The sequence below is a fragment of the Labrus mixtus genome, chromosome 1, assembly GCF_963584025.1.
Source record: "Labrus mixtus chromosome 1, fLabMix1.1, whole genome shotgun sequence".
In the NCBI taxonomy this organism is placed as follows: domain Eukaryota; kingdom Metazoa; phylum Chordata; class Actinopteri; order Labriformes; family Labridae; genus Labrus; species Labrus mixtus.
Genome location: NC_083612.1, coordinates 26,308,234 through 26,323,645, shown reverse-complemented (window position 1 = coordinate 26,323,645; position 15,412 = coordinate 26,308,234). Strand labels below are relative to the sequence as shown.

At 39.0% G+C, this 15,412-nt stretch overlaps 2 protein-coding genes across 2 annotated transcripts; one reads left to right on the top strand and one right to left on the bottom strand.

Annotated features, from left to right (window-relative positions):
* Positions 1-949: 949 nt before the first annotated feature.
* On the bottom strand, positions 950-10,564 carry ppm1g (protein phosphatase, Mg2+/Mn2+ dependent, 1G). Its single transcript, XM_061040110.1, has 13 exons — positions 10,405-10,564; positions 9,994-10,130; positions 9,351-9,420; positions 8,971-9,056; positions 8,709-8,838; positions 8,317-8,428; positions 7,987-8,168; positions 7,507-7,820; positions 6,964-7,066; positions 5,664-5,795; positions 5,410-5,539; positions 4,518-4,617; positions 950-3,018 (listed from the first exon to the last, which is right to left on the bottom strand). Exons 2-13 carry the CDS (start codon positions 10,102-10,104, stop codon positions 2,824-2,826), a joined length of 1,665 nt encoding a protein of 554 aa, XP_060896093.1. The 5' UTR covers positions 10,105-10,130; positions 10,405-10,564; the 3' UTR covers positions 950-2,823.
* Positions 10,565-12,348: 1,784 nt separating this feature from the next.
* On the top strand, positions 12,349-14,274 carry mis12 (MIS12 kinetochore complex component). Its single transcript, XM_061040099.1, has 2 exons — positions 12,349-12,793; positions 13,800-14,274. Exons 1-2 carry the CDS (start codon positions 12,380-12,382, stop codon positions 14,067-14,069), a joined length of 684 nt encoding a protein of 227 aa, XP_060896082.1. The 5' UTR covers positions 12,349-12,379; the 3' UTR covers positions 14,070-14,274.
* The last annotated feature ends 1,138 nt before the right edge of the window (positions 14,275-15,412 follow it).

The following is a 15,412-nucleotide window of genomic DNA, read 5'->3' as shown; positions in this document are numbered from 1 at the left end:
TCATTCATATTTAGTTTGTGCGTACGAGCCAGTTAGAGACGGAGTAGGGAGAGTCATCCTTTCACCACCACAGCAAAAAAATTGCAGCATACTACTGAATATTGTCAATCAATGAATGGTCTAAATCAGAGGAGTTTTAGAAGTGGGTATACCATCTGGAGACTGAAAAATAAGTGGATATACTCCGTATACCTGCGTGTAGCCTGGAATACACCACTGGCTGGGATAGAAAATAGATAAGAGCCAAAAATTTCTAATGTACAATTTGGCAAAAAATAAATTGTTAATATATTTAAAGCGAACACTTCAAATAAAAATGTATGGGAAAATCAAAATAAAATTTTGGCGGACAATTTGTAAAATTAATGACCTGAAGAACAGTTTTGAAGATAATTTTTGATAGTATGTCCAAATAAATGTGTGGAACTTCCAATAAAATGATTATAATTTCACATGAAAATGTCAGTTTATATTCACCCAATTTGCTCCGTTGGTCATGGGATCAAAGGTTACTTACATACACGTGCTGGTTCAATTTGTATATGTTTATAATTTATATCTAATTTAAAGACGCTAAATTAGGATAAATACAATAACTTGTAATTTTGGCCAGAGCAGTCTCACGTGATTGTAAATTATGTTCTTAGCTAAGAACAAATCCCAGATAAGAAAACATTGTTGAATATCAAATTCCTCTGATATATCCTCAAGAGTAAATTTTATCCAAAGAACAGTTGTGAATAAGGCCAATGATGTTTAAAATAAACCAAAACTATTGGTTTCAACCAATGCCTCATCTCCGTTTACATTCATGAATGATGATTAAAGAAGTTCTTGGACTCTGACCTTTTTAAAATAAACGAAAACCACGTCGAATATGAACTGTATTAAAAAACAAAGTCCTCTAAAAAACAAACAACGGCTGAAGAAACACACAGGAATCCAGAAGTCTCATTATTTAAAAAAATGTATTTGTACGTACTTACATACTGGTGTCAAGAGTATGCACCCCAAATGTCACACTGACTCACAAATACAAAGGAAAAAAAAAGAAGATTATTTTTGTTCAAATTACAAGTATTGAAAAACTATTTACAGAAAAAAGGGCATGGTGACGAAATAGTACAATAGAAACAAACTTACAGTCACACAATGTAGTTTAAACGAGGCTTCTGTAAATAAAGGAAAAGAAACCCTCTACAAAGTTACGCTGTTTCGGTGCTCTGATCTTTAGATTGTATTTCCACTCCAAAAATAACATTGGCTCCCCGTCCACACTCCAACATCATCAAGGTGTTATCAGAGTGTGCTCTCAAAAAGGACTTCTATAAAAACTGCAAGAAAACGTACTCAGCCAACATGGAAAAATAAACTATTGAGCGGAAATAGTCGTGACTAAAAACCCATGACCTACAGGTTATTTCATGTTAGTTATGTGTTTCTTCCTTTGTGTGATTCTTTAACGTTTAGGAGGAGGCTTCAGACGAGCTCGGAGCTTTCTGCCTCTTCCTTCACTGTATATTTTATTTGTTATTGGTGTATTTTTTTTACTGTGCAAAAATAAAAATAAAATAAAAAAGTGTTACAATGAAAAATAGGGGAAAAACCAGAAGTGTGAATAGGGTGGAGGACGTCTTTAAGTCCTGGACTCAAGCTGTACTGTAGAGTTAGTCCAGGACTTCAACACCACCTCTTACTACATGTTTCCATGCTGTCATGTTTCCAACTCAGTGAGCAAGCTCAAAAACCCCACTTCTTTTCTGTTTGGAAATTTACAGATTTTTTTTTTATCAAGACAAGACAAAGCAGAAATTAAAAGCTTGGATGACCAGAGGCTGAAAAGTATCCTCACTTGTGAACGGGTGTCAATAGGGGAGAAATAGGAATCAAGAACTGGACAAGTAACCAGAATCCTTACGTTGTTCTGAAAGTCTTAACTGTGAAAGAAACTCAGGGTGGGAGGTCTGAGAGAAACCGAAAACAGGTTACCAAAACATTCAATGCAACGCTGGATTAACAGTCAATTCTCACTCCATGTTAGATTTCAGTTTGGGCTTCAAAGGACACCAGTATTGTCTAAATCCATCGTTTGTTTTTATCTTAATGCATTGTCCATTTGTATGCAGACATTTTGGGAGGACGTGAAAAAGTGACTTCAAAAGTAATTTGTGGACTTTACGGCACTTTGATGTGACACAAAAATATCTCTGCGATGAGGGACCTACACGAAGACTTAGGCATGTTTCAGAATGGAAATAAACCTGCATGTAATTTAGCAATTCTGCCAATATCATGCAGGTCATGGTGGCCATCGTCAAACCTCAACGGGGGAGAGGGGGGGGGGGTAAAACTGTCATGTGGAAATGTAACATTAACAGATTGCAGCGTACGTCTGAAAAGGTGGTGGTGGGGGAGGTCTCTAAAATGTTTAGATATACACACTAATGTCTGCAGAATGGTTTGTCCAGCATCTTCCTTCATACACATCGAATATTCGATGCCATTCAGCATGTCAGTGAGTCTGCCTCTTCTGAATTTAAGAAGTACAGCATGTCCAGTTTCTTTCCAGCAAGAGCAAACTAAAGGAACTACTGGGGGAGCTTGAAGTATGAATCCATCATGAATGAGAGGGCAATAACTACTCTGATGGTCTTACTTCCACCAAACTTAAGAACTAGAACTCATAGCATTTTGCCTTTTACGTTTTAGAGTCAGATGTTTGTTTTTTTGTGAGGCCAGGATTTAATTGAGAAGAATGTGTCTCTGGTGTATCATTGGTAGCCAGGAACCAGCTGCTCTCTCACGGACAGTTTCTCTTTGCATTTAGTCACTTTTAGCCTTTTTGCAGTCATTTCCATTCTCCCCCAGCTCCTTCCCATCTGCCTCCTCTGGTTGCTTCCTCTTCTTCTTGTCGTCAGACTGAGCGGGGTGCGGCCGGAGCGTGATGATGACACAGGTCATGTTGTCACATCCTGTCCCGTCTCCAGATGTGTCAGGAGCCAAACAGTGGTCCAGCAGCTGTCAGGAGGACAGGGGATTATAGATGTATAAAGTTTTTTAGTCTTACTTTTATACATTTTGTGGAGTCAACTAAGGCTAACCGCTAGATGCATGATGACAACAGTAACTGATGGATATCTTTCACAAAACAGCATTTTCTTTTTTAAATATTTTAAGTATAAAGACATTTGAAATCATGTTTAATTGTGTAAATCACTGTTGGTTTGCGTCTCCATTGGTGGCACTGAGTTCAGCCAGAGGACACATTGTGCCTTCAAGTTAAAAACACAGAATCAAATAAAACTACAAATCAAGTCTTTTTTTTGTCTTTAAGGCTCAATGTCTAGTAACAAAATATCTAAAATCAGTCGTCTGAGGATTTCTTGACACTCTTATCAAACGTTTCATTAAAGTCAAACTAAAACAAAATATTCACAACAGTATAAAAGTACACTGTACCACCAACAACAACAAAAATGTTTCTGGAGGAAAATCAACAATCTTATTGACAAAACAGTCTGTACTACTGTATAGCTCCGGATAATATCTAGATAATTTCAGGACTTCTCCGGAGATTGTCCCGACCAACAGTTCACATATGCTCCTCATAGCGGGGGACTATCCCTGTCAGAGGGGAGGGGAGGGGGGGGGGGGGATTTCCTGAGGTAAGACGTGATGTAAATAAACAACGCGGAAGTAGCGGCCGAAGCAACAGAGTCCGCTACAGAACACTATAATGAGAATATTTGCCTTTATATCAATGCTATGTGTAATCCAATGGAATGACAACATCCACAAAAGAGAGGAGAACAACATACTGACGAACAGAAAACATAACGCAGCCGTTTAATTACGTGCACGGAGATCATAGTGGATGCGTGTAGACACTTCATGCACTGTGCTGCAGTAAAAGTATAGAAACGTCACTCGGGTCCCATTGGCTCGAGGTGAATCCTCCGGAGTATATGCTGCTTCTCACATCAGCTCACTCGGACTTTCTGCGGATAAAATACTAGGGGTCTGGCCGGATAAACTCCGAGTAAAGTCCGGTCGAAAAATTTGGCTGTTCGTGTTCATACAAAGTGCCTCCGGGTAGCCAAATCTCCAGAGTTTTTCAGGAGATTTCCGTATGTGTGAAAAGGGTTTTTGTTTTCTGAAAATATCTTCCTGCAAACCAGACATGGCCATTGTATATCAAATACTAAGGAATATTACATGAGGCTTTAAGGGTAGTACCAATACTGTGATGTAGTTAAGGAGCTCAACCTGTGAATGACATTCAATATTGTGGTTGAGATGATCGCCATAAAGACAGCAGACATGAAAGTCTCCAGGTTTAAGTATATACATTTTCATTTTCAACAGCTTATTTGTACCACACTGATTTTTTTTTATTTATTTTTTTTAAGAAAGGTGTCTTTCATGCAATATTGATTTCTGAGCTCACAATTTGCAAACTAACATTTTGACTGACTGTGTCCAAGTATCAAGTGTCTATCAGGTTCTCTCTCTCTCACCTCTTCCACGATTGATGAGAGGGCTCGGACTTTGCCAGTCTGGTCTGGTTTGATCCTCTCACTGATGAAGTCCACCACCTCCTGACTGCTTAACACATTCCTGCACACATCAGAGAAACAGGGTTCATCAACATAGCATAGCAAAAATCTGAAAGAACAACCTTAATGTGCATTCTTTCGTAATAAATAGTCAGCTGTATAAAACTTAAGTGGTGAAACAGATCAGGCGTGGTCCATTGGGATCATCCCCCGCATTCCATAAACTGAAGATATTGCTCCTAAACGTGTGTGCCCGTCAAAACAACCACACATCCCCCTGAACAGTGTGTGTGTGTGCTACGTGTTCAACATCATCAAAGCTCATACAAAAAAAAGATTTTAAAATAAGACTTCTGTAGATGACATCAAACTTGTTATTCACCAAAGGATTGATGAATACTATTTAGTGTTAGTTAACTTGATGTCTCTAAAAGGAGGGTAACAAATACTGGTTTTAAATGATTCGTTTTTTTTTATTACAGTCGTATCAGACTTTAAAGGATTTCTAAATAAAGAGGGAGTTCAGGTTTATCTAACCATTCCTATTATGATTATTATTATAATCGGAATTGTATCAACGTGTTTAGCTTAAGGTAAAATATAGAGGATGTGATACATTATTAAGAGTGCAGTGATGGCAACATGCGTAGTTTCAGTCGTCTAGCCAAGGAGTCAAAAAATAATGTATTTCAATCAGATAAAACGATTCGATCCATGACAAAAATCTGTGATCTGATCTGGACCGCAGAATTTTTGATCCTTTCCACTAAAAGAAATGCAAAGAAATGTTCACACATCATGATGAATGATCAATAACTCCGGTTAAACTACCAGTGCAACAGCTCAAACTTACCAGATGCCGTCGCAGGCGATGACCATGAAGTCGTGGTCCTCGTTAAGTGTTAAAACTTTGACATCTGGCATCGAAGAGATCATCTGCTCCTCTGGAGGTAGAACCTTGTTCCTCTTATAAAAGTGGTCACCTGTGAGTCACAAACATAACTCAATCAGCTAATAGATCAGACAAGAAAAGTGTGCAGACGTTTTAGGACTGCTAACTGAGAGCTGCCTTGAGACTCACTAAAAGTCACAGAAAATCAAAGATACCGATAGCTCTGGAGAGATTCAGTCCACCGTTGACCCGTCCGTCCATGGTTACCTTCCCTCCAGCATTTTTGATGCGAGCAAGTTCCACCTCATCCTCTGGTTTGTGGTCGTATGACATGTCCACAGCTTTGCCTACACACGCAAACACACCATACATGTTGATCGATGCTCTTAAATAGTTCAATAGTTGATTGATCTAAAAGTTGGTTTCAGGTACGAAGGAGATCTCCCACAACATTTTCAGCACCAAAACATTTATTTTCCACCATTCTGATAATCTTTTCACCATTTTGTGTATTTACTGCACGCTTGATAATTATGATCTAGTTTGTGTACTCTTTTGTGTCTTTTTAAAATTGTTTATCTGGAACCTTTTCCGTTAATGACAAATGTAATAATTTTAATACACTTACAAACTTTTTGCATTTCAGAGTTCTTCTGTCGACCGCAGAATCTCCAAAGCTGAAGCATACAGTATGTGTAGCTCATATGAGGCTCTGTATGACATTACTGGATTGACTTTAGTTTTGTTGATACGCTTAATAATAATAATAATAATGGCAAACAATTTGGAAAATTTTAACATGACAGAGCATGTGATTAATTTCTGTCACACATGGTAACACAGTGAAGAATGGTCTAATTCTTGTTTTACTGAAATATTGACTTTAATTTTAAAAAGGGATCCGGACAAAGTATGTTACACAATCCAAACAACACAAATCCTGTTTTAGAAAGTGACACTACAGATTCTGTTATCACAACAGTGTACCAAAACAACGGGATCAGTAAATCCATGATCTACAGGAGACTTTGAACCTCAGTTTTTTGTAACAGAAGAGGAACCTAACAGAAGCCATCTCTCCCTCTCATGATCACCTGAAGAGCATCCAGACACCGCTCGCATCACGAACGCGAGCGGTGGAGAACACGAGCAGATCATCCACTACTTCTTGCCCTTGGAGTAAATCATCATTGGCTCATGTGTGCTAATCATAAAGAAGTTTTAAACCTTCCTTAAATGAAATTGGCTCATGTCCAATAATGTAACTCCCTCGGTCTTTTCCAAGACATAAAGTTGTTTCATAATCTGCCTGTTGATAAGGTCTATAAAGTGGCTTTGTGTGAAATCACACTCATTGATCATAAGCTTGTTAACAGAGACAGTACAGCTAACCAAACTCTAAGACATACTCTTTGTCTCAGGTTCCTGAGATTAATATTAGTTATTTGTTCTCTCATTTTTACAGATCAACACTTCTATCAGGGTTAAAAAGGTGGACGAATGGTTTGGACCTACCTCGCTCAGACACCACGCAGCGAGAGTCTCCAGCATTGGCCACGATCAGCTGTTTTCCTCGGATGAGAGCCACCACAGCTGTGGTGCCGCTGTCCGAGCCGGGCTGTGAATGCACAAAGACAAAAGAGCTGACATAAACCCCAGCATAAAAGACAAACGATCAGATTTTTTGTGTGTGCTATTCTCTCAAAATGTGTGCTAACCCCGGGAGTGAAATAAACTAAATGATTAAGAAACTTGAGAGAAAAAAATAATACAAGTAAATTCATGGTAACTCAAAATGTAGAGACACCATATTCCTGTTTTAGGCCATTCTACACAACACTATTCATCTATACCAAGTTAGATTACAATGGGAGGCGAATAGTTAAAAAGTATCTTGTAAAAATAATTCTCTCAGCTCCCCCTTCAGGACATTTGCTTTTGATTTGACACCTAAAGGGGTTAATTAAGTTGTGGATGTTTTTTTCCAAAGATTAGGGATGTTATAACGTATCATGTGCATTAGAACAGTTTCAGTTAAGACACCTCCTTTGCACACACCTCCTCTTTGCCATCCATTCCAGGTAGACACATTTCCTCCTCCTCCTCTTCCTCTTCATCTTCAGAGTCTTCCTCTCCTGTATCCTCCTCCTCCTCCAGCTCACTGCTGTCGCCTTCCTCCTCTTCTTCACTGCCGTCTTCTTCGTCACTGCCCTCCTCTTCTCCCTCAGACTCCTCGCTGTCATCGAAGAACCTGGACTTTGAGTCCCCTGCGGTCTTTGAGGACAAAGAGGAGCAAGAGGGACCTGCATCTCCTTCGGCCTTACCCGCTTTTTCTTCTCCATTTGGGCTTCCTGACCCTCCACAGGCAGCTGCTGTGGAAGAGACATGGTTTAACGTGTTTGTGTTGAAGGAATAAAGTGATATTCACTTCAATATTTAAGTGACTTTTCAAGTAAAACATTTTGTACAGTCATCTTTTACAAAACTGTCCTTGATAAAGTCTCCTGAGAGGCTCTGTCCTCGAGGCACTTCACTCACCTCCTGCTCTCCGACAGGCCCTCAGCTTAGACCCGCATGCTGCTCCTCCGGCTTCCTTCCCCTTCCCATTGCTCTCCTCCTCCACCTCTCCATTTAGCCCCTCCTTCTTCTGAACTTTCCCACCTTCATCAGTGTCTCCTGAGCCCTCTGCTCCTGAGGCGGAGGCTTTCTTAGCAGCAGCACTGGGAACAAAAAAATTAAAGGAGGTGTTATATTCTCATTTCGAAAGGAAGCCTTATTGAAGGGCCTACACATCAAACCTCACTGAACTTAAACATTAGTTCAAGTAGTCCTTGTGTGAAAAGTCAAAACAAAGCATTGTTCAACTACCTGATGGCAGCAGCGTGCTTGACAGCATGCAGGTTCTGTCCGTAGCGAACCAGCAGCTCTTCTATGGTCATGGTGGCTTCCTCATGGAGAAGAGCTGCCTCCTCCGTCTCCACTGAAAAGGTAACACGGCATCATTTAGAAGTTGTTATTATTGTCTAATACTACTAGTGATGAACTTGCATGGACCTTATCGTGCATAGTTTACGTTAACCCTACCGTTTCATTCAATGTCAGTTATGGTCTTATTTACTTTGACCTGTTTAAATGCATTTTGATGGACATTAACTCTCCTTTACCTTTCAGAATTAATGAGCTACGTTAGATGCTCCTAACAATGCACAAGTACAAAACATAACTATATGAATAGTGTTGAGACTTTTTGGTGTCCTCACAATCATCCTCCTCTGCCACTTTCTCAACCGGTGGTTCTTCAATTGGCCGTCCAGCGATCTGGACCAGCTCCTTGATGACGTCCTCTGTGGTCATTCTGCTGTCGATGGCCAAGAAAGCATCCTCTAGGGCCTAGAAACAACAGACACAAAAAAGGAGCCCAGCTGCTTGTTTACTAAATCACAGTCCAGCAGGAAACCTCTGGATCATAAACATCACTGCTCCAACAAACAAGTCACGTTGTGGCTCCTACAGCTGCATCACCTTTTGCAGTTTGCCGTCTTTGTAGGTCTTCTGCTCCTTGATGATGATGGGAAGGTACTTTGAACAGTACAGAGCCACCTCCTCGCCTAAACAGGGATCAGCAGGAAATGTTAAATCTCAGGTTAGGCGTTTGTATAGAAGCACAGTACTTTGCGGGGTGTGTTACAAAATAGAAGAGGGGCAACACAAAATAAAGGTGTTCTCCACGTCCAAAACGTGTGACACAAAAAAAAGGTGCATTGGTGACAAACAGCAATATATTTTTGGAGACAATGTGGTTTTTCTGTTACACAGTGACAATATAAAACGCTACCGACTGAGTTGGTGGTAAAAACTGCAAAGCGGCATACAGAGAGAACTGCACTATTCAAGTGTTTTACCTCCATGTCCATCATACACGGCAAACATGGCTGTATCCTCATCAAAGTCTGGGATACAGTTGTGAGCATCCTGTGACACAATAAACAGAAATAAACATTACAGACAATACAGCACTGGGCAAACTGGTACAAATCAAAGCACCCACTACTTCTATACGAGTACAAAAAAATATAAACGTGGTAATCTCCATGTAGTGTCGAGTAATGTTGATATGTCCACACATATCTTTTCATTGAATTACTGGCACGTAAGCCTTTAAAGACAAATACTTGTGCTGTTCTGTTGAATGTTGGTTACAGCTAGGGGCCTTGTGTTTGATGTTCTCATGGTACATTACCACAGACAGCAAGCATTAAACACATGTTCATTGAAGTTGTTGAGGATTGGATGTAATGTAGCATGTTGGAAACACTGATTGTATTAGTGACTTTACTCCAATCCCTTAAATTGATGGCCGGAGAGAATCTAGTTTGTAAAATGCGACAAACTCTTTTAAGTGTACTCTAGAAAGACTTCAACACCACACCATGCAGACAAATGTGTTCAGAGAAACGCCACGCATCGTTTCTCCCGCCAACTCGATGTACATTTGTCCTCAGATGTGTCCATGAAACAGAGCTGCATCATGTTTGTCTCCCTCACCTCCATGGAGACGCGCCAGCCCTGCATGGCAGAGAAACCAAAGCCCATGCTGCTGTTGCCGCCATCGGAAGAGGTCTTGGTTGTGTTAGGTTGCGACAGATAAGCCCCCATGGTTGTCGGTTTCTATGGCTTAACACCTGGAGAGAGGACGACACAAAACACACTGCTCACATCAGGTTTATAGAAAGAAACACGCGTGTGATCAAGTGCATTTGTCACACTTAAAAACTGTTAAAACACCTCGGCTAACGTTAGCATCACCACAACAAAAAAAAAAAAGTAGACGCATCAGCAAGCTAACATCACCATGCTAACACCCGGCTAAACTTCTAGCCGTAACCTCTGAACCCCGATGAGCAAAGCGACTGCGCAGTTGTTAAAAGATCAAACTCGTCCTCGACGGTACTTTACCTTTTCTGACGGAGCGGGACGAGCTAATAAACGAGCCTAAGAGAGAGAGAGAGATTCACATAGGAAGGACTACACGTGTGGAAGCTGAAGCCGCTATCAACACAGACAGACAGACAGACCTAAAAGAGCCCGAAGCTGTGCAGGAAGTGAGCGTGTGCGCATGTCCCTTTCGTTCAGATAAGGGGGCGTGGTCGTAACCTACGTCACAAATAAACTTTTTTTTTAAATTAGCCTACAAGAGTTTACAATAATTTCCCAAAACCACTTACAGACAATATCCGTGCAATTACAGTGTAGATCATTTTTTAATTGTAGATATTCTAACAGGTTCACAACTTCAGAAGGTCAACACTTTTTTTTATTTTATTTTTCTTTCAGATTAATTTTTTCGCTCAACTGTTTTTAGGTTCTTGCTTTAAATTACACATATATTTTTATCCCTGCACGGGTTATGTACATTTCTTGTATAAGTCTATTTTTAATTGCACAGTTTAAGTTTGATTCATCTAGGGGTATTCTTTAAATTAAAAAATTCGGGTTAATATATATGTATGGGGGGGGGGGGGCTGTTTTGCGGTTTAATTTGTAACAAATGTTTCATGTCATGTACGTCTTGTAACCTGCTACTGAATGCTTTGAATTTCCCTCGGGATCAATAAAGTATCTATCTATCTATCTAGGTTTGTACTTGCTATTTTCTAACATATAAAGTCAGGTCTTTTACCTGCTTTTTTGCAATATTAACTAACAAAGTGCTGCTTTTTGGTTTAAAGTATCTCGAGAAACATTTGTTATGAATTGGCGATATACAAATAAAGATTAAGTGATTCATTGAACACTAAAAAATAATAACTTATACAACAATTGCAAAAACATTCCAGAAATAAGATAAGATAAGCTAAGATAATCCTTTATTTATCCCACAACGGAGAAATTTACAGGCTTAACTAGGCTTTCTGCAAAAAAACTGTTAATGACGATTAATTAAGGTCTGAAATTAATGCATTAATTATTTTTAATCGCATGGTATTTTGTTCCCTAAGGCACACCATTTTTGAAGATTTTTTTTTCATGAAACTTTTCAGCATTTGGAAGTCCATCTTTTTTTTCATGAAAACATTTTTTCGACATTTTTTAATTCAAAAATGTTTCATGAAAACTTTCGACATTTATGTAGTCAATTTTTTTTCTGGAAAATTTTCGACATTTTTTAAATCAATATTTTTTCATGAAAATGTTTGAAATCCTATCTGTTTTCATTAGACCTAAAAATAATTTAAGATAAGTTGAGGTAGCCACATATATTTGAAAATAAGGAAGGTAAATGTTTTTAAAAAATCAACATAAAAGTTGCAACTAAATGTATATCTCAATTCAATTCAATTCAAAAAACTTTAATTGTCCCCGGGGGGCAATTCAAAGAGCAGTAAATCAACAACAGTGTAAGTACACGAAACATTTGAACCTAAATATAAAATGTCAATTTAAATACAACTTAAAGCTTAAACTTAACTTAAAAATACAAAATATAAAGGAGTAGATATAAGTGGACAGTGATCGGACTAACAGATGTAAACAGATGTAACCATAACTATGTGCAGTAGTGACCAGATGTAAACAGAACTATATGCAGTAAACGAGAAATAAATATATATATATACAGAGCTATATATATATATATCTGCAACTCTTATAGTCATTGCTTCCTGTTAGAGTTCAATTAACTATAAACTATTTAAACTATTTTCACTATAGAACACAAAGGAAACAAAACAACGTTTAATTATTATATTTGAACGAAAAATGATTAATTGAAATCATTATTTTTTTGTCCCTTTTTCTGCCAATGTGCTGCTCATAGACTGTGCTGCTCCACACTCCAGTCCGGTAGATGGCGGTAATGCGCATTCAAGCTGGTTTCGAACCGCGATAAAAAAAACCTTAAAGAAGAAGAACCTGACGTCACGATTTGACAATGGCGCGGGAAAACCGTGAAGAAACTGAAATGGATACCAGCACAGATAAAGAGTCGGACAGCCCCTATCCGTCGACTTTAAAACTGTACGAGACGCAGTTTTTCGGCTTCACTCCGCAGACATGTATGTTACGAGTATACAGCGCCTTCCAGGATTGTCTGTACGACATTTTACCTGTTGTGGAAAAGGTGTGTGTGAGGCAGCTCAGCAGAGACAAGCCGGACGGGTCCGAGGAACTGCTTCGGTCCCGGGCCAGAGAGTGCAGCCGGAAACTGCAGCAGTTTCTCGATGAAAGGTTCAAGCAGCTGTCGAAGAGGATGGAAACACTGCTGCTCGACCGATGCTTCTCCGTGCCGCCAAATGTCCTGCTGTCCGAGGACCAGTCCCACAAGAACTACCCCCAACACATACAGGTGGGTGCAGGAGGAGCTCTTTACGAGGGTTTCTACACACTGTGAATGTTTCATGTGTTTATAAATGATGCAAGCTGCAGTCCGTGATCTGGACAGTGTTTACAGTTTCTCAAAGACAGAGTGAGAAATACTTTAAGAGAGTTTAAAGGTTAAACATTGTCTCTGTTATGTTATGACACATCAAAGAGCCCAACAACAAGGACTTTTATCAAACTAAGCCTGAGGTAGTGTTTACCAATGGTTGATATGGAGCCACTTGGTGAATATTTGAGCTGTAATTTAATAATGTTTATCTTTGATTGTAGACTGTATAGAAAGTTGTTTCTATATGAAAAATGTCAACAACTCAATGAGCACCATTGTAGGCACAGCTGTGATGTTTTGCTACACAGGTGGGAGGGGTTCGAGCACTCTCTCTTCTTGCCAGACTACCTGATGATATCTAATCCACTTTTTGTTCAATAAAAATACATTTCATGTAACTTTATTTCACCCAACATATAGGGCGAGAATGATGACCAGCTAAGTGAATTTACTTCACCAAACTAGTATGTCTCCTTTAGGAGGTAGAACAGCCACATAAACAAAAATGAAATTAAAAGTTGTCAATTCATTACAATCTCTGAAGTTTATACTTTTTTTTTAAAGCTCAGAAAAAATCAAATCATTTTGTTGTGGACTCAAAGTGTCTGTTACTACAGACTCGACGGCTCTCACCACAGATTCATATCTTACACTCACTTGTCATTTCATTCAGAACTGTGAGATTTGAATACTGTGTTAGAGCATTTTCAGATACAACTCTAATCAAAGGCACTGTTGACATACCCTGAGCATGACCTACGTATGGAAATAAAGTCAAGAGATAGTTTTTCATACACTTCTAATAACTTGAATGTTTCCTTTCCATGTATGTTTTACTTCCAACTCAGAATCTGCATGTATAGTTATTAACAAGATGGGAACTATTTAATCTGTGATTTGACTTTGCTTATGCTGCTTCCAGGAGGTGCTGAGGCTGGAGTCAAACCTTGCTGACCTCCACAGCGCCTACGAAGCAGAGGTCTGTGCCAGACAGGCCCTGCTGGCAGAGCTGGAGGAGCAGAAGGAGGTGCAGAAGCAGCTGGACGGGGTCTTGATGTGGGTCAGAGAGCTCCAGGCGGCCTGGGTGAAGGAAGGTAACGGCAGCTTCCATGAAAGCTTCCAGATGGTGATGGAGTCCGTTAAAAGACTGCAGGAGGCCGTCAGGGAGGTCTGTCACAAGGCACCTCACTGATTTGAGATTAGATTAGCAAACAAATAAATATTACTGAAAAAGTCTTATATTGTATCCTGTTTTTAGACTATCTGAAAAAGACTAGAGAATTCAGAAGGCATTGGTCACTGCAAATGAGGCTCAAATCATCTGCCCACTGAAATTTAGAACAGTCCAGTTTGTTTATTTGTATTATTTTGGAGATAATAAAACCCCAATGAATTAATGCTTCATTGTGTAAATATTGTAACAAAGCTAATTCTAGATCACAGAGCTTCAGTTTAGGCCTTTGAGTTGGTTGTGTCTTTTTCTTTGTTGGTTTGTTTATTTGGATCCCCGTTAGCTTCAGCGTAGCTCAAATCTATTTCTTCCTGGGGTCTGCAGTTTACATTGTGACAATACATGTTACACATTCATATTATGTATATTCACACTACACAAACATTCCACAACATGTAGCATATCTACAATAACTAAAAACTAATTACTGAAAATGATCCCCAGACCATATGTATCAGTTCCATTCAAACACAACAGCAACATCAGTTACTTTTAGACTTACCTTTCACAATGTAATGTAAATAATAATAAAGCACATGGATGAAATTTGTGTTTGTTTCTGTCGTCTACCTTCTTAAACCCTCGACTTCACAGCCTCATAATCTAAGCTAAAGTCATGACAGTGTCGCCTTACCCAGGCTCTTCAGTTTTAAGGATGCACTGACTCCCAGCAGAGGGCGATCTCTGTACGTTAACAGCACTCATCCACCCCTGCCACTTCACTGAGGTGAAACATGCTCTCAGTCTCCAGTTTCAAAAGGTTCACCTCCTAGCTCAAACTAATGCTGTCTTATAAACAGTCCCGTGTGTAATTCTTCCATCACGGTCGTTTTTATCTCCAGTTTCTGTTCAACCTGTTACAGAGAGATGTTGATGTGTGGTGCTGCTGAACTCTTTTATTCAGAGAAATCAGGGTTTCTTTTGTGTGTGCCGTCAATATATTGGATTAAAACAATTAAAATATGGACAGTAGACCTTTTTAAATATGTTCTTTGTTAATTATATGAATTATTATTAATAACAATAAATATTAAAATAACATGTTTAATGTGAGCACTAGCACTTATTTGTGCAAAATCAATGTGGGGTATGAAATTAGGAATAACATTAATTACATTGACAAATCAATTGACTTGATCATTTTGGTTATTTTTGTAGTCAATGTGTGACTTAATAATTAATGATAATATTTAGAGAGACAGAATCACAAAGAAACATTATGAACAATCTCACAGGCAAAAAATTAAACCATTTGTAATGTTTTATTTCAATAGATAGCTGGTTTGGTGTCCGGGTCCTGGAAC

Coding starts and splice junctions, on each gene's coding strand:
- ppm1g (XM_061040110.1), bottom strand. CDS start 10,104: ATGGGGGCTTATCTGTCGCAACCTAACACAACCAAGACCTCTTCCGAT. Junction 8,169..8,316: donor AAGCACGCTGCTGCCATCAG/GTAGTTGAACAA, acceptor TTTTGTTCCCAG/TGCTGCTGCTAAGAAAGCCT. Junction 5,796..6,963: donor CTGCGTGGTGTCTGAGCGAG/GTAGGTCCAAAC, acceptor TTGCGTGTGTAG/GCAAAGCTGTGGACATGTCA.
- mis12 (XM_061040099.1), top strand. CDS start 12,380: ATGGCGCGGGAAAACCGTGAAGAAACTGAAATGGATACCAGCACAGAT. Junction 12,794..13,799: donor ACTACCCCCAACACATACAG/GTGGGTGCAGGA, acceptor TGCTGCTTCCAG/GAGGTGCTGAGGCTGGAGTC.